General features: G+C 41.4%; 1 protein-coding gene across 1 annotated transcript in view; it reads left to right on the top strand.

Annotated features, from left to right (window-relative positions):
* Positions 1 to 16,502, top strand: part of LOC138173245 (zinc finger protein 84-like) — a 21,690-nt gene extending 5,188 nt beyond the window's left edge. The window contains exons 2-6 of the mRNA XM_069103209.1: positions 1,724 to 2,064; positions 2,763 to 2,848; positions 4,874 to 5,000; positions 5,715 to 5,807; positions 13,499 to 16,502. Coding sequence (XP_068959310.1) covers positions 2,031 to 2,064; positions 2,763 to 2,848; positions 4,874 to 5,000; positions 5,715 to 5,807; positions 13,499 to 15,189 — 2,031 coding nt within the window. The 5' untranslated portion in view covers positions 1,724 to 2,030 and the 3' untranslated portion in view covers positions 15,190 to 16,502. The remainder of the gene's footprint in view (positions 1 to 1,723; positions 2,065 to 2,762; positions 2,849 to 4,873; positions 5,001 to 5,714; positions 5,808 to 13,498) is intronic.
* Positions 16,503 to 20,213: the final 3,711 nt, after the last annotated feature.

Genomic DNA, 20,213 nt, shown 5'->3' with positions numbered 1-20,213 from the left:
GTGTATGTATATGTAACAGGCAAGGAGCACGGCTGGGAGAGTTGTGTGTATGTGCATGTATGTATATGTAACAGGCAAGGAGCACGGCTGGGAGAGTTACGTGTGTATGTGTGTGTATGTATATGTAACAGGCAAGGAGCACGGCTTGGAGAGTTGTGTGTATGTGCATGTATGTATATGTAACAGGCAAGGAACATGGCTGGGAGAGTTACATGTGTATGTGTGTGTATGTATATGTAACAGGCAAGGAACATGGCTGGGAGAGTTGTGTGTATGTGCATGTATGTATATGTAACAGGCAAGGAACATGGCTGGGAGAGTTACATGTGTATGTATGTATATGTAACAGGCAAGGAGTATGGCTTGGAGAGTTATGTATGTGCGTGTATGTATGTGTAACAGGCAAGGAACATGGCTGGGAGAGTTACATGTGTATGTGTGTGTATATATATGTAACAGGCAAGGAGCACGGCTTGGAGAGTTATGTGTGTATGTATGTATATGTAACAGGCAAGGAACACGGCTGGGAGAGTTACATGTATATGTGCGTGTATGTATATGTAACAGGCAAGGAGCATGGCTGGGAGAGTTGCATGTGTATGTATATGTATTAGATGTGGAACAATAGATACTAATTTGTAGATTACCCCAGACTTCCACTGACCAGGGAGAAAGGCAATGACTGTGGGTGCGACCACAAGGTGCCTCTATTTCCAGTCCCTTTTGGGACCAACCGGGGCATATGCATTTTGGCGGCACGTTTTGTTTTTTCACTTGCGGTCATCTCAAGAATGAACAGAAGCAAAGGGTGGCCTTTTCTCTTGCCAAGCTCTCTAGAGCATTCCCTGGAGCTCAGCCTGAAGAGCAGGGACCCTGCTTCTGAATCATCTTTAGCAGCAAGGGCATTTCTTCTCACACTGATGGTTGTAGTTTTAAGCCAATCAGGAACTCTTCAGTGTGCAGTCAAGACAAAGCTACATGTTGAATTAGTACTTGTTTTACTTGGTTAAGTTCAAAATTTTCAAGAACTTCCTGTCACAGTCTTCTGAGTGGTGACTATAACCACCACAACAATAAGGGTAAAAACTAAGATTCCTATAGTGCCTACTGTGTGCCAGGTTCCATGCTGAGTGTTTTATAATTTTTATCTCATTTAACATCCACAATGATGACCTGAGAGGTAGGGGCTTTTATTATCCCTGTTATACAGATGGGAAAACTGAGGCAGACAGAGATCAAATGACTTGCCCAGGGTCATGCAGCTAGTAAATAAATGTCTGAACTCAGGTCTTACCGACTCCAGGCCTGGTGCCCTATCTACTGCACCACTCAGTTAGTAGTGGTATCCATAATCTGTGGATAAAGCGATTGAGGCTAGTGTTACACTTGTTAAGGTTTAAGAGTTTGGATAAAAGTGGCCCTTTGGAGAGTTTATGTTTTTAAAGTAAAGTTTAATCATCATTTTAAAAAAGGGGGGTAAGTTAGGTTTTAGTGCATTCAAAGTTTCTGGGCCCACACGCTAATGAAATTTGCCAGGTAGGCCTGTGTTGGTGGGTGTGCGTGTGTGGAGAGGAAGGCGATCTCGCCACCTCCATGCTGTAGTGGACAGCTTATTGCTGTGTCCCTCCCCTCCTCGTGGACCCCTGCAGTATGTGACAGAGTGGCTTTCCTTCAGCATTTCATGAATGAGTAAAACTCATCACTGACCCATTTTTACATCCAGGGTCTGCAACTGTCTCCAAAGGTCCTGCCTGAGGAACAGTGACATTGGTTTCTTGGCCCCTCTTGCTGCCTCCAGAACTTCAGTTCTTAGGAGCCTTGGAGAGAAGATCTCAGGTAGCTTCTGAGCCCCCAGTGCCCAGCTGGACTGGGAGGTGAAGGTGGTAGAGCCTTTCCTACTCCAAAAGGAATCCCACCAGGAGACCTGAGAAAGCGCCTTCCATGAGGAGCAGCCCCTGGCACTGATTGGAGGCAGCCAGGGACTCTTGCCCATCCTGCCTGGACGGGGAGGACTCAGCCAGGACAGGACCATGGAAGACTTGGCCCTCCTGCTCGGGGAGAGAGGTGAGCACCTCAGTGCCCTGGAACCTGCCCAGCATAGCAGACCCAGTTTGTGAGGGAGTGACCCTGTGGGGAGCGATGAACCCTGACAGCAGATAGCCCAGCTCTTCCTTCCCTTCCTCTCCCACTGATTACACATGATGACAGGCTTTGTTCCTCCAGCTAAGAGGCAAGTCTCATACATTCAGCCAGCCAGTCCACAGACCTGTATTAAATGCGTATTTGCCACTCCAGAATGAAAAGATGGGTAGAGGTAATGAGGCTCTGATGGGTTTCCAGGGCACTTAGTCCAGAGGCGAGGTCTCTGCCTCTAGAGAAGTGAGAGGAAGCCAGATTCCCAGCTCATCCATCCAACACAATTCCTGACAAATGCTTCAGGGACCTTAGTCTAAAGCAGCTCAGGAAGAGGAGAACAGGTGATCATGGGAAAGACGACCTGAAGACGGGAGTGGTGTCAAGCAGGAGCCACCGAACCATCCAGAAGGATCCCATAGGTGCATGTTGGCTTAGAAAACCACATATTAGCATTGTCTGTGTTTTGTTGTATTTTGACTTATTTAAATATTTCCCAATTACATTTCAGTCTGGTGTGGCCTAGGCTCTGGTCTAGAGCCCGCAGTTGGTGGTGCACGAGGGTTTGGGGAGGTGGTGACAGGCTACAAGCCGGCTCCTAAATGGGTGATGTCTTTCTTCCTATCCAGCTCAGCCTCCTCAAGGCTTTGCCTTTCCCCCAGACAGGAGAACAGAGCATGGAATGTCTTCTGGATTCCTCCCAGCCGGGTTTCAGGTGAGTTCCTTTCCACTCCCTCTGCGGAGCTTTTCTCAGCATGTAGACGGAGTTCTTCCCCTTGTCAGTCAAGCCTTACCTCCAGTGGCATCAGTTCACCCAAGTCCCTTCTAAGGAGCTGAGCCGGAATTCTTCTTATCAGAAGCCTGAGGCTTTTCTGGTCAATTATGCAAAGCTAATTGATCGTTAGTGCTCAGCTGTCTCCTTGAAATGGAAATGAACAAATTTTAGATATATAATCCTGATGGGGATATATAATCCTGATACTGCGTTTGGAGAAAATTCAGATCAGCAAACATTTATTAATCTCTTATTGTTGCCAGGCAGTGGTGAGACAAAGATAAATGCGGATATGCCGATAAAAGACTTAAGAAAGTCGTGCTATGAGAGAGAGATGGGCTAGGAGCAACCCAGAGAGCCCGGGAGAGAGAGGGCCCTGCAGGAGGAGATGGAGAGGCGTCCAGGTGGCTCATGGTGCCATCACTGCCCTCACTGCACTTTTGGAGGACAGTTTATGGTCCCATGTTGTAGGAAGTGAGGGCAGCTAGGTGGCACAGTGGATAGAGCGCCAGGCCTGGAGTCAGGAAAACCCGAGTTCAAATCCAGCTTCAGACACTCTAGCTGTGTGACTGTGGGCTCATAAGTAGAACAAGTCAATGTAATAAAAATGACCTTAGTATCTAAATGAATTTACTTATTTAATGCCATACCAATCAAACTCCCAAAGGGTTATGTTTTGGTGGTAGAAAAAATAATAATGAAATTCATATGGAAGCAAAATAAGTCAAGGATCACAAAGGAAACAGTGCAAAAAGTGGGAGTCAAAGGGGCCTACCAACAGCAGACCCCAAACCACATCACGAAGCAGTTGTTCTCAAAACAGTTTGGTGCCAGTTAAAAGTAGAACAGGTAGCGAACACAGCGTGCAGAAGCCAGGGAGCCTCCTGGCCTAGGGCTGGACCAGCACAAAGACCCCAGCCATTTGAAGGAGGGCTTACTGTTTGGAAACAGTTGTTGGGAAAATGGGAGAACAGTATGGAAGAAATTAGGTGTAGATCAACACGTCCACTTCTGAGATCTGAATACTTATGTTACCGAGACATTAAAGGTAGCCTCACAAACAGGTGAGAAAATATTAATTGTACGGTGCTTGACACTGTGAGCCCCAAATGAAAAAGTCTGTAAGCCCCCCTCCAAAAAAAGAAGGGGGGTACTGGTCAGGCAGGCAGTTACTGAAAAGGTGGGCTGCGCACCCTTGGGCTGCATTTGTGCCCTCGCATGATACAGGGCTTAGAGAAAGACTTGTTGGTTAGATCCTCGGTGGGGATGGGCAGGGGGTGTGTGAGGGTAGCAGGCTGGTTTACCATCTTTCTTGGAGAGAAAACTGTTACCTAAGACTGCGGGCGCTTCCATGGATTTCAGGCTACATTTCTTTTGAATTTAACAGTTCAGTGCCTATTATGGGAAACAATAATTGTTTCCCATAACAATGACAATAATTGTTATAGTTATGCAGGGGTGGGAGTGGAAGGGTGGGGACAGGGCTGGATTTTGTTCCTGGTCTCCAAAGTACTGAGGAATCAGTGACCTCTGAGAAGGAGCTGAGTGCTATTAGCAGTGGGCCGTGAAGAGAGGTCCTTGCATGATGGGCCACTTGTGGGGTACCATACCCCAAGTAAATTGATCAGTAATAGTCCGCGTGTAGCCAACTGTAAGTTGATATTTGGAATGTGCTGTATCTCATTGTAAGGTGTTTGCTGATTTTTCTTGTGAGGTTTCAGGCATTAGGAGAAAAGTGCATTATCTTCTTGGGGTTCACCTATGGAAAGGGTGAACTTGAACATTTGTGTAAAACTGTATGAGCCACTGAGTCTAGTAAAGAGAGGCCTAAGGGAAGTAATTTATTCAAGAGATATTTAACACGAAATATTCCAGCTCTCAATGCTGTGTGAGCCTCGGCCTTGATAGCCTTTACCTGTCTTTGAGAGGAGTGATCCTTGACAAGCAGGACTGTGTTTGATTCAGGAATCAGTGACATTTAAGGACGTGGCTGTGGACTTTACCTGGGAGGAGTGGAGATGCCTGGAGCCTGCGCAGAGGGCCTTGTATAGGGATGTGATGCTGGAGACCTGTGAGAACCTCATCTCCCTCGGTAAGCACACCGTTGGTCCCCTGGGACTCAGAGTCTGGCTGCAGGGGTCCTGCAGGCTGTGGGGTACATCTGAAAAGGTGAGCTAAGTTTTGGCTTGTTATATAAGGGAATTCAAGATTACTAGTCACTTGTGCTAAGAACCAGGTCCCTTGTGGCCCATTGAGAGGATATTTACTGTTCACTATTTCCAGGTGAAAGTCTTTGCTTGGAGCTGATAGAAACCGTATGGGTTCTTTGTGCTGGCTCCTGTTCCGTTGACATGCAGGTTGACATCCCTGGGGAATGAAAAGGCTTCTTTCTCCTAGAAGCCTTCCCTGCTTTGCTGGGATCTCTCTCCTCTCCTAGTGAAGCCAGCAGCAAACACCTTTTGACTGAACTTTGTGTTCCCCCAGCTCAGTTTCCTCCACATCATAAGGACTTAATGAAGAGGTCCCAGGTCTGACCACTCCCCCTGATGTGGGCATTAAAATGGTTCCTTTTGGCCCCTCAGATCAAATATAAAATTCTCTGGTTATCATTCCTAAGCCTGCCCATCCTGGCCCCCTGCCTGCCCTTCCCACTTAGTGGGGGTGGGGTAGGGGGTGGGAGGTTGTTTCAGAGGCCCCTGGCACCAGCTGTGTGCTTGCTTGGTTAGCCTTTTTTCTAGGACTAAGCTGTGGAATTTTTGGCAACTTTCCGGCCTCAGCCCTTTACCATTTCTAACCCTATTCCTAGGGCTTCCTGTTTCCAAACTGGATGTGATCTCCCTGTTAGAGAGAAAAGTGCAAAGGATGCCAGAGGAAGAAGTCTCCAGAGGCTCTCGTACAGGTGAGTGAGCTCAGAACAGACAGAGGGGAGTCATGGCAAGCAGCATCTCCTATGATCCCAGATGCCCAGGGAGCTTGTCTCCAGGGCTTTGTGGGGGAGACCTTGGGCTGGAAAGCAGGAACTTCACCATCCCCAGATCTGTCTCTCTCTCCTTTCCTGTCTTAGCAAATAAGATATTCTCCTTCCTTCATGTTGTTTAAAAATAATTGTCAGTTTAGTAAAAAAAAGATTGGCAAAAAGATTCCTTATACACAAGAAAGCGTGATAAATAATACCTCAAATACAAATTTCCATTACTTTAAGTTACTTTAGAATGTACTAACTTTATTTTTTTAGAAATAAATTTTATCAATAGTTTCTATTTTGATGCCCCCTAAATTTCCCTACATATCACTCCTCTTCTCTTTCCAGAGAATAAAAGAACATAAAACCCAGTTCAGCAAAACTAACTACATTGAAAAATTCACGTGATTAATGATATTAAAAACAAAAATGTTCAAAACTACATCGTTTTCTCTTAGAGTCAGAAAAAGCTTTTGCCAAAGTATAAGAGGGGTCTTTTAAAATAAGATTAAAAAGTCTCTAACCCAAAACTTGTGTTATGTGCAATGGGGAAACACCAGACATACAGGAGTGAAGCCAGCACGCCTCCTTTCCTGGCTATTATTTTGACCCAGTCTTAGAAATTCTAACAATAGCAGTAAAACAGGAAAAGAAATTAAAAGCGTAAAGGTAGGCAAAGAAGAAAAGAAAAACCCATTTTAATGAAAATATTAACAGTAGCATCACTTGTGAAAGTAAAATCTAAGAAACAGATTTGGTGTTCTTTGATTAGGGAATGGGTGACCAATGATGGTGTATGCATACAGTAGAATATTAGACAGGAAGATGATGTGAAAAAATTCAGGGCAATAGGAAAGAAGAGGACCTGGCAGCCCAGTGGAAAGACTGACTTAGAACCTTATAGTTGAGAACAACTGACAGGTTCAGACCAGGGTAATTAATCCTTGGCTTTATCTTATCAGACCCTGGGCGGGGAGAGAGGAAGTTCTGCCTTCATCCTCTCTCCTAGTGTATTCTTTTTTCTTTATTATTTGAAGACCACCACAAAAGAAGAACCAGGTCACCCTAGGCTCTCTGCATTTCTGCCTCCATCTGGGACTCTGGGAGACGTTCTGGTCTTGTCCTTCAAGGCCCTTCAGGCTGGCTCAGCTCAGTGGGCCACCCTCGAGCATCACACACTTAGCATTGTTTTCCTGGCCTTCTCTCTCTGCCCTTCCGTTGTCAGGTCTGCAGTGGGAGCTCTGCCCTGGCCCTGGCTTTTACGGCTCAGCCCCTCCTTTGGTTCCCTTGGGCTTCTGGATGTCACCTTGGGTAGAGCTGGGCTGAAGGAAGCTCTTATTAAGCACCTTCTGTGTGCCAGGCACTGGGCTAAGGGCTTTACAAATGTGATCTTGCTTGATCCTCACAGATATTCTAGGGAGGTAGGTACAGTCATTATCCCATTCTACAATTGAAACTGAGGCCGACAGGGGTTGGGTGACTTGCTGAGGTCAGATTCGAACTCAGGTCTTCCTGACCCCTCCTGAATACCTATAGCTGTAGTATGAAACTTAACAAGAAGACAGGCGGAGGCAGTTCTCCATGCTTATTAACAGGGCGCCACACCTATGCGTACAGGGCAGCTCACGTCCTTTCATGCCAAAGACCCTGGACTGAAGGTGCAGTTCATTTTTATGGGCACAGAACAGAACAGAGATCATACCATTGATTATGGAAATGGCAACCCCGGGTGGTTGGAGAGTTATGATTGGTTACACTGTAGAAAGTGGGCCTAATCCCCATGTGGAAGGAAGACCGCTGCTTTCTGCCTGCAAGGAAAGCTCTTGTAAATGTTCATGGGTTCTGAGGTTACTGATAAAGACCCGGGCGTGTGGACTTACTGGCTACTGGGGAACAAGACAGGGACGTCTTTTTGATTGCTAAAGATGGGGAGCACACGCTGAGACAGTGGTTTATGAGAGCACTGAAAACAGTTTTTCTTTAATTAACCGCCATTTTGGGAAAGCTTAAAGCTTTGGGATCTAACTTCAGAGAGAGGTGACTGAGCTTTGGCACTCGGGTTTCTTTATTCAGAGACAGAGAAGAGGCTTTAGCCTTGTTACATAGAATTCAGAATACGGCTTCAGAAAAAATCACAGAGTAAAATCAAATCTAAAATACAATAATTTCCTTAATTCTCTCATAGCAACACTTTTTGTGGCAACAAGTCAGCAAGCGTTGATTGAACCACATTGTTATGACGTTGATTAGGCGCTTTTCTAATGTGCTAGACGTTGTGCTACGCCTGGGAACAAGAACACAAGAACAGCCCCTGCCCTCAGGGAGCTCACACTCTAATGACAAAGATGAGGCGCAAAGAATTATGTACAAACAAAATATGTAAAGGATAAATTGGAGGTAATTAAAAGTCAAGTATTAAGGGAAACTGTAAAAGACTTCTTGCAGAAGTTGGGATTTTAGCTGAGACTTACAAGACACCAGGAGGCAGAGGTAAGGAGAGAGAATTCCAGGCACTAAGACAGCCTGTGAAAATACCTAGAATTGGAAGATAGAGCAGCCAGGAGACCTGTGTCGAGGGTTTATGGAGTTCATGGAGGGCAGGAAGTAGAAGAAGACTGAAGAGGTGGGAAGGAGCCGTGTCATTAAGGGCTTAAAAGATAGGATTTGAATTTGATCCTGATGGTCATAGGGAGTCACTGGAATTTACTGAATGGTGAAGGGATTGACAAGGTCACACCTATGCTTTGAGAAGACTTTGATGGCCAAATGAATATGGACTGGAGTGGGGAGAGAGCCTTGTGGCAGGCAGACCTGCCAGCAGCTACTGCAGTAATCCAGGGGTGAGGTGGTGAAGACCTTTATCAGGGTGGGGGCCCTGTCAGAGGAGTGAATCAGGGCATATTAGGGAGGTGTTAAAGGGTAGAATCCCAAAGTATTCAATGTGGGGAATAAGAGAGGAGTCCAACAGAAAATTAGAAACGAAGTAGATGCCCACTAATTGGGGAAATGGCCAAATTGTGGTATGTGAATGTAACTGAGTATTACTATTCTATAAGAAAAGAAAGAAATATGATAAATACAGAGAAGCTTGAAAACTGATTTGAATTGATCCAAAATAAAACAAGCAGAACCAGGAGAAAAAAATACACAACTACAACCCTATAAATGAAAAGAATAATAAAACAATCAAAACTGAATGCTGCAAAATTATAATGCCCAAGCATGACTTGAAAAAAGAGATCCTGGGGGTGGCTAGGTGACACAATGAGTAGAGCACTGGCCCTGGAGTCAGGAGGATCTGAGTTCAAATCTGACCTCAGACACTTAACACAAAAACTAACTGTGTGACCTTGTTCAAGTCACTTTAACCCCACTTGCCCTCCAAAAAGAAAGAAAAGAGATCCTTTGTTGTGGATGGGAGCCATGAGTGTGGAATACTTCAAAAAAATCCCAGATTTGGGGGAATCTTGGTTAGCTTTTTGTTTGTTGTTCTTTCTTTTTAAAAAGTCCTCATCATGCAGAATGTTTTTTTGGGGAGGACAAGGGGCAAAGGGCATGATGGGAAATGTAGATGATATAAAAACACGTATAAATAAAAATCCATTTAAAAGAAACAAAAAACAAACAAATGGAATTTTTCATTCATAGGATCAAAGCTCTAGAGCTTGATTCTACCTCAGATTCCTTCATTTTATACTTGAGAAAACAGGGTCAGGCAACTAACTGATTAATCCATGTTGACATAAGTGTCAGGAGTTGGAGGATTTGAACTCAGTTTCTTTGACTCCTGAGGTACTGTTCTTTCCCTTGTGCCATGCCCCCTCCATTTCTGTAAGGATTTCATTTTTTCTAAGAAATCTATCAAGAATATTTTCCCCAGTCTTTTTCTTTTCTTTCTCATTTGGAAATGCTGCTTTTTCTTTAGAAAACTCTCTATTTTTATGTAATCAAATCTGTTCCTTTGATAATGCCTTCCTTTTGTTGGATAGATAAGAATATTCTGCTTGCCTAGAGTTGCAAATTATAACTAACACATTCTTTATGTATGCTTCACATGGGTACCCAGAAAATCACCTTAAATTCTACTAATTTTTTGGGTTAGAATGTTTACCAAACCATAACCCACAATCCCCTATCAATATTGTCATAAGAATTTCTGTTTTCCTTTTTGTTGAATCTAGTACTGCCATTTTATTTGGAAGGAAAATCATGTAACCAGCCAAGGCTTTCCTTACAGTGTGGAATTTAGCAGAGCCCTCCAGTATTTTAAATCAGATGATTAACTGCTCGGAGTAAAAATTCTGGACCCAGATGGTTCTGGAGGAGAAAGTGAGGCTGGTGACCTTGCACAGGTCCTCCCTCACTCTAATCAAAGTTGCAAGTCATGTCATCATCTCCCTCATGTCCTGGTCCTCTTAAAGCCTCTCCTCTCCCTTACTCTTCCCTTACCTGAGGGTTTTCTGGACAAAGGAAGGTAAATTTTGATGGCTGAAAGCTACCTAGTTAACTTGGGGTTTACTAGCTAGGTTTCTTTTTCAAAGACCAAATCTTAAACCCAACTCACTCTGGGGCGGCTAGGTGGTGTAGTAAATAGAGCACTGGCCCTGGCGTCAGGAGGACCTGAGTTCAAATCCAGCCTCAGACACTTAACACAAAACTAGCCCATATGATCTTGGTCAAGTCACTTAACCCCAATTGCCCTCCCTTCCCCTCTCAAAAAAAAATAACAAAAACCCCAACTCACTCTGAATCTCATGATTGGACAATAGGTCCCTACCCAAGGACCACTTACTGGTTGTTTTTTGAGCCTTCCTGGCTCAGAGTAAATGTAAATAGTACCTGTTTCTCTTTTGGCCAGCAACCCCGAGTGTCTTCCCCTCCAAGTTTGATTTTTTTTTTTTATAAAAGGGGACATCCCTTGACTCAATTCTTAAAGAGGACTTTTCACTGAATGGGTGTTGCCTCATTCAAAGTAAGAACTTGAAAAGACCTTAGCTTAAAAAGGCCAAAGTCTCCCACTGCATCCTGGGCCATCTCTAGTCATCCTGATTGCTATCAAGCTACTCGACCCAGAAGACTCTGGAGGAGAAGGTGAGACTGGTGACCTTGCACATCCCTCTGTAACTCAAATCAAATGCAATTGCAAGTCATGCCATCATCTCCCTGATGTCATGGTCCCCTTCAAGAACAAAGGACAAACTACAACCGCAACTGACCAGTGCATTGAGAAATCAGAAAACCTGTGCCATGTGTGGCCCCTGTGACCTCCCACCGCTACAACGTGGGGTGTCTTCCCATATCTTCATTCAGGTCCTGTTTGATCTTTATAATTTTGTTTCATGTGTTTTGGTGCATTGTCATTCTTTCCTTTTACATTGTTGTGGTCACTGTGTATGTTGTTTCCTTGGTTCTGCTGACTTTACTCAGCATCAGTTCATGTAAATATTTCCATGCTTCTTAGTATTCATCATACATTGTTTCTTAAAACCTAGTAATATTCCATTACATTCTCGGCTGATAAGCATCTCCTTTGTTTCCAGTTCTTAGTCATCACAGAGTGCTGCTATAAAGATTTTGGAGTATATGATGGCTTGCAGAGCCAGACTTTGGTTTTGTATTGGTTTTTTTTTTTTACCTCCTTTGTGTCTTTCAGTTTTCAGCCTTGGCTTTTTTCTGGAGGCAACCTGTGAACCCTTTCTATTGTAATTTCATTTTCTATGTTCAGAATTTTCTTCATTATGGTGTCAAGGATCTTTTGTCCTGCATGTTCTCCTGGGAGATCTATGATCCTTAGGTTATCACTACACATCCTGTCTTCAACCAGCTGATGATCAAGTAAATACCCTAATTGGGCTTGGTGAACTGTAGTTGCTTTGTGGAGCACCTCATTTTTCAGTACTGGCAGATATTGATAGAGTTGTCCAGAGGGACTCTATGCTCTTTTTTTTTTTTTTTTTTACAAAGTGTCATATAAGTCAAATTGATCTTATATGTCATACTTTTCTTCTATTAGGAGAAAAAAGAAGATCTGTAAAAGAATAGGGGCTTTGTCTGCAAAGGACAGAAGGATGATAACTGACAACAGAGAAAACAGAGCTGTTCAGTGATGATTTATTTTTTCTACAAGGAACAATGATCTTTCCACGGAAAATTAAGGCACAAAAATTACTAAGAGGGAGAAAGTACTGAAGATAAGGAGAAAGTAAGAGAGCACTTAGCTGCCAGTGATAAATTCAGGTCTCTGATCCCAAGTGCATTAGGTCTTGAAAGAAAAGGCAGCTGTGGTTGCTGTGCCACTCTCAGTGGTATTTGAAAGATTGTGGGAAACAGGAAAGGGTAGTACAAGATTGGAGAAGGACAAATGTCCCAGTTTTTAAAAAAAGAGAACAGTGGTCAAACTATAGGCCAATAAACTTGACTTTAATTCCTACGAAAACTTCTAGAATTGGATCACTAAACAGATCATTGGTGAATGCCTAGTTGGGGAAGGAATAATTGAAAAAAAAGGTGGTATATCATGGCTTAATCAAAAACCTGTCACACCACACTAATCCTATTTTCTTTTCTATAGGATTACTAAACTCTTACTTAAGGGGAGTGCTATGAATAGAATTTACCTAGATTTTAGCAAAGTTTTGATGAAGGCTTTTGTACTATTCTTGTGGAGAAGATGTAAAGATATGGATGAACTAGTCAGATGTCCAGATTCAGAGTAGTTGTTAATGGTTTAGTATCATATGTAGGAGTTTTCTAGGGAAGTATGCTAGAGGGCTGTGCTGTTGAATGTTTTCATCAAAGGCTTGGATGTAGCCATATATTGTATACTCATTAAACTGACAGAACTAAACTAAAGATGACACAGAGTATGGAGAGACAGCTAATACAGGGGGTGCCAGGTTCCAAAAGGTACAAACATGATGCTGAAACTGAGAAAATGTAACAGAAATAATATAAAGTCTTGCACATGTACACACATTTTCCATGATTCTATCCTATAGAAGATAATTCTGTTTTTCATTGAGTGTTGTTTTTAATGACACCTAGAATTCCAAGGAATGTAATTCATCACATCTAGGGCAGCTAGACACTCTTATCACTTCCTTTGTCTTCATCTTCAGTTCTCCTGACCCAAATGATGCCTTATTCTCCTTGATAAAATAGTTAGAAACTAAAACTTGCACTAAAGATTCCTTTCTATTATCACAGGTAATAATTGCTAGTAACTTTAAAATTGTCTTTCCGATTCTCTTAGTCAGGAGACCAGGTTTGAAACCAGAAACCCAAGTCTGATGCAGGACATTTGTATAAGAGCATCAGCTAAGACAAGACTAACAAAGACTAGGTCTTGTCAGTCTATGGAGACAGAACCTGGGGAATATGACCTTAATTTAGAGAAAGAGAGGGTTGGCCAGGAGAGGCAAGCTAAATAAGTAACAGTGTCTCAGAGAACTATTTTTAATGACATGAGTGTACCTCAATGTTATTCCTTGGGGAAAAGTTCTCTCCTTGAGTCAGTCTTTTTTCCATTATGGAGAGAGACTATGGAGAAAAGTCTCTGAAAATATAGACACTTGGAAAGAGTTTCAGGGATTTTTCAGACCTACTTACATGTAATACATTCTCCTTAGGTAAGAACTTTTCTAAGTACAAATTGAAGAAGCACTTCAGTTACCACTCAGATCTAATTAAATTTTATAGAATACATGCTGGAGAAAAGTTACATGAACACAGTGAATGTGGAAAACTGTTTGGAAGAAGTTCAAATGTTATTGGACATCAGAAAATTCATATTGGAGAGAAACTTGAGTATAATAACTATGGGAAAACCTTTAGCAACAGAGGAAGCTTCGTTAAAAAGAAGAAGATTGAGACTAGGAAAAAATCCTTTGAATGTGATGAATGTGGGATAGGCTTCAACTGGAGGTCAAACCTTATTAGACATCAGAGGACTCATACTGGAGTGAAACCCTTTGAATGTAATGAATGTGGAAAAACTTTCAGTGAGAGGGCATCGGTTACTAGACATCAGAGAACTCATACTGGGGAGAAACCCTTTGAATGTAATGAATGTGGGAAAGTCTTCAGCAGGAGGGAACAACTCATTACTCATGAGAGGACTCATACTGGAGTGAAACCCTTTCTCTGTAATGTATGTGGGAAAGCATTCAGAGAGAGCCAAGTCCTCAAAGGCCATCAGAGAACTCACACTGGGGAGAAACCATTTGAATGTAATGAATGTGGGAAGGCTTTCAGTTGGAAAGGGCATCTTATTATGCATAAGAGGACTCATACTGGAGAGAAACCCTTTCAGTGTAATGAATGTGGGAAAGCCTTCTGTCAGAGGGGGTCCTTTAATAGACATCAGAGAACTCATACTGGAGAAAAGCCCTTTGAATGTAATGAATGTGGAAAAACCTTCAGTTTGAAAAGTGTGCTCAAAATCCATCAGAAAACTCACACAGCAGTTAAACCCTTTGAATGTAATATATGTGGGAATGCCTTCAGTGACAGAAGTGTCCTCAAAAGCCATCAGAAAACACATTCTAGAGTGAAACCTTTTGAATGTAATGCATGTGGGATAGGCTTCCAGTGGAAGTCAAGCCTTGTTATACATCAGAGAACTCATACTGGAGAGAAACCTTTTGCATGTAATGAATGTGGAAAATGCTTTAGTCGGAAGGAAAACCTTATTAGACATCAGAGAATTCATACTGGAGTGAAACCTTTTGAATGTAATGAATGTGGAAAAAGTTTCAGTGAGAGCATACACATCACACATCATAGAACTCATACTGGAGAAAGACCTTTTGAATGTAATGAATGTGGGAAAGGCTTTAGCCGGAAGGGAAGCCTTATTAGACATCAGAAAATTCATACTGGAGTTAAGCCCTTTGAATGTAATGAATGTGGGAAAACCTTTAGTGAGAGGGCATCCATTAATAGACATCAAAGAACTCATACTGGAGAGAAACCCTTTGAATGTAATGAATGTGGGAAAGGCTTCAGCAGAAGGGAACAACTTATCACCCACAAAAGAATTCATACCGGGCTGAAACCCTTTCTGTGTAATATATGTGGGAAAGCCTTCAGTGAGAGCCAAGGGCTCAAAAGGCATCAGAGAACTCATACTGGAGAGAAACCATTTGAATGTAATGAATGTGGGAAAGCCTTCAGTTCACTCAATGTTCTCAAAAGCCATCAAAGAATTCATACTGGTGAGAAACCTTTTGAATGCAATGAATGTGGGAGGGCCTTCAGTTCAAGTAATGGACTCAAAAGCCACCAGAGAAGTCATTCATACAAGAGTGAAACCATTTGAATATAGTCATAAGTGAAGGCCTTTACTGATAATATTCTTAAAGCTCACCAGAAAACTCACACTGGAAAGAAACCCATTGAGTGTGATGAATGTAGCAAAGGATTCAAGTGGAGGGCAAACCTAATTAGGTATCAGAGAATTCATATGGAGAGAAACCTTTTGTAACACATGTGGGGAAGTCTTCATTGAAAGTAGACACATTGTATGTCAGAATTCACTGTTGAAAGATGAATATGTGAAAGACTTCAGCTGGAGTGAAAATCTTATTAGATAGACGTCAAAGGACATACTATGAAGAGAAATCCTTTGAATGCAGGGAATACTTTAGTACCAGGAGAACAATTTATATAACAGCTATTACATTGTGAAGAATGTAATGATCAGTCATCACTATAGAAGCAAGATGTTGAAGCATGCTTCCCACCCCTTGGCAGAGAAATGATGGACCTACTGCAGGGGTTTGAGCCCAGCAGGGTATACTGCCTATTTTGTTATGGCCCCAAACCTGAGAATAGTTTTTACTTTATAAAATAAAGTTTCATTGTATTTTAAAATATATAAACCATTCTTAACTGGACCTGTATTGAAGCAGGTGGTGGGCCTTCCAAGGGCCAAAATTTGCTAACCCATGGACTAAAGGTTCAGAAGTTTTCAGACATGACTAATATTAATTTATTTTACTTATGTTGATTACAACAGAGAGCTTTTACCTTGCATGAGAAATGTGAGGCACAAGTGGATACTGATACAAAAAAAAGGAAAGAAAAGTGTCTAAAACAATTACAAGTACACAGAATTAAGCATAATGTATTTTGATGAGGATAGATTTATTACTATTATATTAAATTTAATGTTTACTTAAAGTGTATATATTCATGAAAATTCTTTTTCCTTTGTATATTTTTATTCTATTTTTGATGTTTGAGTTCATAATTAAAAGAAACCTAAAGAGAAACTAAGAAATTCTTCAGCCAGAGAATATCATTGGGAAATAAATTTATACCAAGAGAAACCCTTGGAATATAATAAATGTGGAGGATAGTTTCAGCAGAAGATAAACTTTATTCTCTAAAGAAAACTCATATGCAAGAGAAAGCTGGTTGCCGTGTTTGGCATGTCAAAGTGAGTAAGGTGAGTGGTTAAATAAGATGTTAAGCATATTGTGGTCAGGGGTCAACTAGATATAGAGAACTAGTGGAGTTTGTACTCACTTAGCAATTAGGACAGCTCACCTCTGCCCCCCCCCCCGCAAGCATTCCAAGGCTAAGTGGATACACACACATACATATATATACACACACACACATACATATACACACACACACATACGTATATACACACACACATACCTATATATACACACACATACCTATATATACACACACATACATATATATACACACACATATATATACACACACATACATATATACACACACATACATATATATACACACATACATACATACACACACATATACATACATATATATACATACACACATATGTATATACATACATATAGACACATATATACATACATACACACACATATATATACATACATACATATATATACACACACATATATATACACTTTGGGCTAAACTTGTTTACTGTAATTTCATAGCATTAAAAAAATTTTAGATAAAATCTTGCACATCATCTCCCTCCCCCAATCATGAGCTTGCATTAATACCAGTGATTCAAGGGCGGTTTAACATTATGGAAACTATTAGAACAAATATCTATATAAATCACATGATTAACTCGATAGGGAAAAGTCCTTTGCCAAAGTACAATATTCATGCTAAAAATTCTATAAAATGAAGGCATAGAAAGAGCTTTAATATGGAGAAAAGCATTGGTATAAAAGCTAGCATTATTTGCAATGAGAGAACAGTATAAGTTTCCCCAAGAAATATAGAAGCAATGTTGATAGACTTAGTCCCTCTCAGCAATGCCAGGACCTAAAACAATTCCAAAGGACACATGATGAAAAATGTCAGTCATACCCAGAGAAAGCACTATGAAGTCAGAATGCAGAACAAAGCAGGCGATTTTTTCTTTAATTTATTTTTCTTTCTCATGGTTTTCCCCATTTGTTATAATTCTTCTATGCAACATGACCAATGTGAAAATGTGTTTAATAGGAATGTATGTGTAGAGCCCATATCAGATGGCAAGCTACCTTGGGGAGGAAGGGGGAGAAAATTTAAAACTTACAGAAATGAATGTTGAAAACTAAAAATAAATAATTAAAAAAAGAAATATAGAAGGAAAGACAGGCATCCTCTTTCTTTGCTGTTTTATGACTTCCTTCTAGTGTTGCTAACAACAGCAAGAGGGGAAAAATGAAGGCTTTAGATAAAGACAGACAAAGAGGAGACAAAACTATACTTAATTTGCTAATGACATCATGGTTTATGTAGAAAATCCTAGGAAATCTGCAAAGAAATTAATTAGAATGTTTAAGGCTTTGTATTGATCAAAATGGCTACCTCTATTGTAGTCAGATCATTCAGTTCCCACATACCTACTCCAGCAGAGCCCTGGAGGCCACAGCACACTGAATAATCAATAAATCTGATGAGAAACTATTATAAGTGATTTCATAATGCATAAGAGGATAGCCAGAAACCTGAGGACAATAGGAAAGAAGGTCATTGGAGGTCTGTTTCCAGCATGGGATAGCCTCTTGGCACAAACAGGTTTGTTGGGCCAGGGTCATATTTAGTCTACAAGTCTCTGGGTCTAGAGGCACCAAGAGCAGAGAGCTCTTCCAAGAAGGCCCCAGTGTTGGGATATTAGAATCCCTAGGAGTGGGAACAGGTAGGGACCACTGTGGTGTAGCACTTCTCAGAATAGGATAGCCCTCGTCCAGGGACTCTAAGGACCCCAATACTCTTCTTGAGATGTTAGAGAATGGCTAAAAGAACCAGGTCTCAGAACCTCAAAGAATCTGGGGGAGGCTTAACCCTGTGAGGTAAAAGTTTAAAAGCCCAGGTGACCCAGAATGAGACAAAGCAGAGCCAACCACTGGACCCCAAACTTTGCCAGGTTTTAAGCCTGGCCCTGGCACAAAGGCTAGTTGAGGAAATAAAGCTAGAGAAATGGGTAAATATAAGACAATATTGACCTGTATCAGACATTTTTGTAGATACATTCTCCAAATGAGCAGCTCTGTAAGAACTGCAAGCAGAGAGTCAAAGAATGTTCCACAAGTACTCCATAAATACCTAGAAGAAATGAAGTTAAGTAAAAGCTTTCAAGGAAAGAATTAGGAACGGAATAGTTTAAAAATATTCCCTAAGCTTAATTCAAGAAAGTCTCTAGAGACTAGATGGACTCAAACACAAATCAATGACTCCATGAAGCAGCAAGAAATATTAGAACAAAGTCAGTGAAGAAATAAGGGGGAAAAGTAAAAATTCTTATAAAAAAGAACTGATATGGAAAACAGGCAAAGTAGAGATAACTTAAGTGTCATTGAATTCCATGAAAATTGTAATTTAAAGGAAAAAAAGCATAGAAATTATTATATCCAGAGAATTAAGATAGAATCCACTAATCATTTCCTGAAAGGAAAAGCTCTAGAAATCTTAGAACCAAAATGCCTTTGTCTCACATCACAAAAATTATCACCAGAATACAGAAAGAAGTTATTCAAGTACCAAAGAACTATGGTCAGCATCATCTAAAATCCACCAGCTTCTTTTGAAAACCAGAGATCTTGGGGTACAATATTTCAAAAGGCAAAAATAGACTTGCAACTCAAGAGTTACCGTGCAAAGTTAAGTATAATCCTGTCAGGGATTTGGGGGAATGAACCTTTCATGGAACAAAGGACTTCCAGTGTTTCTGATAAAAGACAAGATTTTAGTAGGAACTTCGAAATGCAAATAGAGGATTACAGAATAACCTTGAAGGCAAGTTTATTTGAGTAATTGGAGGAAGCTGTATGATTATGTCGTGCCAATATTCTTGGGAATCGGGGAGAAACAAATGTCCCTTGAGAATCTTAATGTTTTCAGCAGGTAATGAGGGAGTTAAATGGAGGACCCTGGAGTGGAGAAAGAAAAGGGAGGGTAAATAGACTATTATTCTTGTATATGATGGGCAAAGGACAGTTTAACACACATGCTGTTTGGTATATAAATTAACCAAACTCAACAGGGATATAGGGAAGGGAGACAAGATGGAGGAAGATAATATCAGGGGAGGAACATACATACAAAACAAACTTCCTCATCCTAGAATTAAACAGGGGAGAGAAAGGAACTAGGACCTAAAAGTCTCCTGGATTGCCTTAGTCAGTCGGGGGATGGCTGAACAAGGTATAATATGTGAATAAGGAATGTCATGGCCCCACACTGAGTGAAGGGAGCAAGGCCAGGAGAATGGTTTCTACAAGGACCATATCACTGCAAAGAAAACAGCTTGGGAAGACTCATGGTCTTGGGTCAATGCAATCCCAATCACCGCCTTGTCTCTAGAGGATCTTTATGAAGCTCCTTCCTCACAGAAGGGGGATGGGCACAAAGCACAGAGACACGTTTTGGAGATGGATATTTGGAAATTCAACATGTCATTTGCTTGACTGTGCTTGTTTGTTTTTTTTTCTTATGGTTTTTAATGGGAGTGGTCCAGGGAGTGGATTAGAATTAGTGATGCCAAACAATACACAGGCCCTGTTTTAAAAGGTTTGGAATTTCATTTGTAGTAGTGCTTGAGCCTACTTTCCTTTGCTGCTAAAGAGCGTGACCTCTAGCCCTGCCTCTGAAGGTGCTAAGCCTCATGGCTTATGGAAGCCTTAAGCCTTATGGAAGAGGGGGAAGCAGGGCCTGAGCATGAGCTGACTGGGCCAAACAGTTGCTACACCCCATGACCATGGCGGCCTGACTGGACAGAAGTACCAAGTAGTGGTGGTCAGTGGAAGCAATGTTAGCAAATCAGCATTCTCTCTCCAGTTCAGCTAGTCCTATCTTAGATTATGATGTAGCAACTGAAGATTCATAAACCAA

The sequence above is a fragment of the Petaurus breviceps genome, unplaced genomic scaffold, assembly GCF_028583685.1.
Source record: "Petaurus breviceps papuanus isolate PSGF00001 unplaced genomic scaffold, PetGlider_PUasm1.0 567, whole genome shotgun sequence".
Taxonomy (NCBI): Eukaryota; Metazoa; Chordata; class Mammalia; order Diprotodontia; family Petauridae; genus Petaurus; species Petaurus breviceps.
The sequence above is the reverse complement of the archived record's forward strand: the minus strand, read 5'-3'. Positions and strand labels throughout refer to the sequence as shown.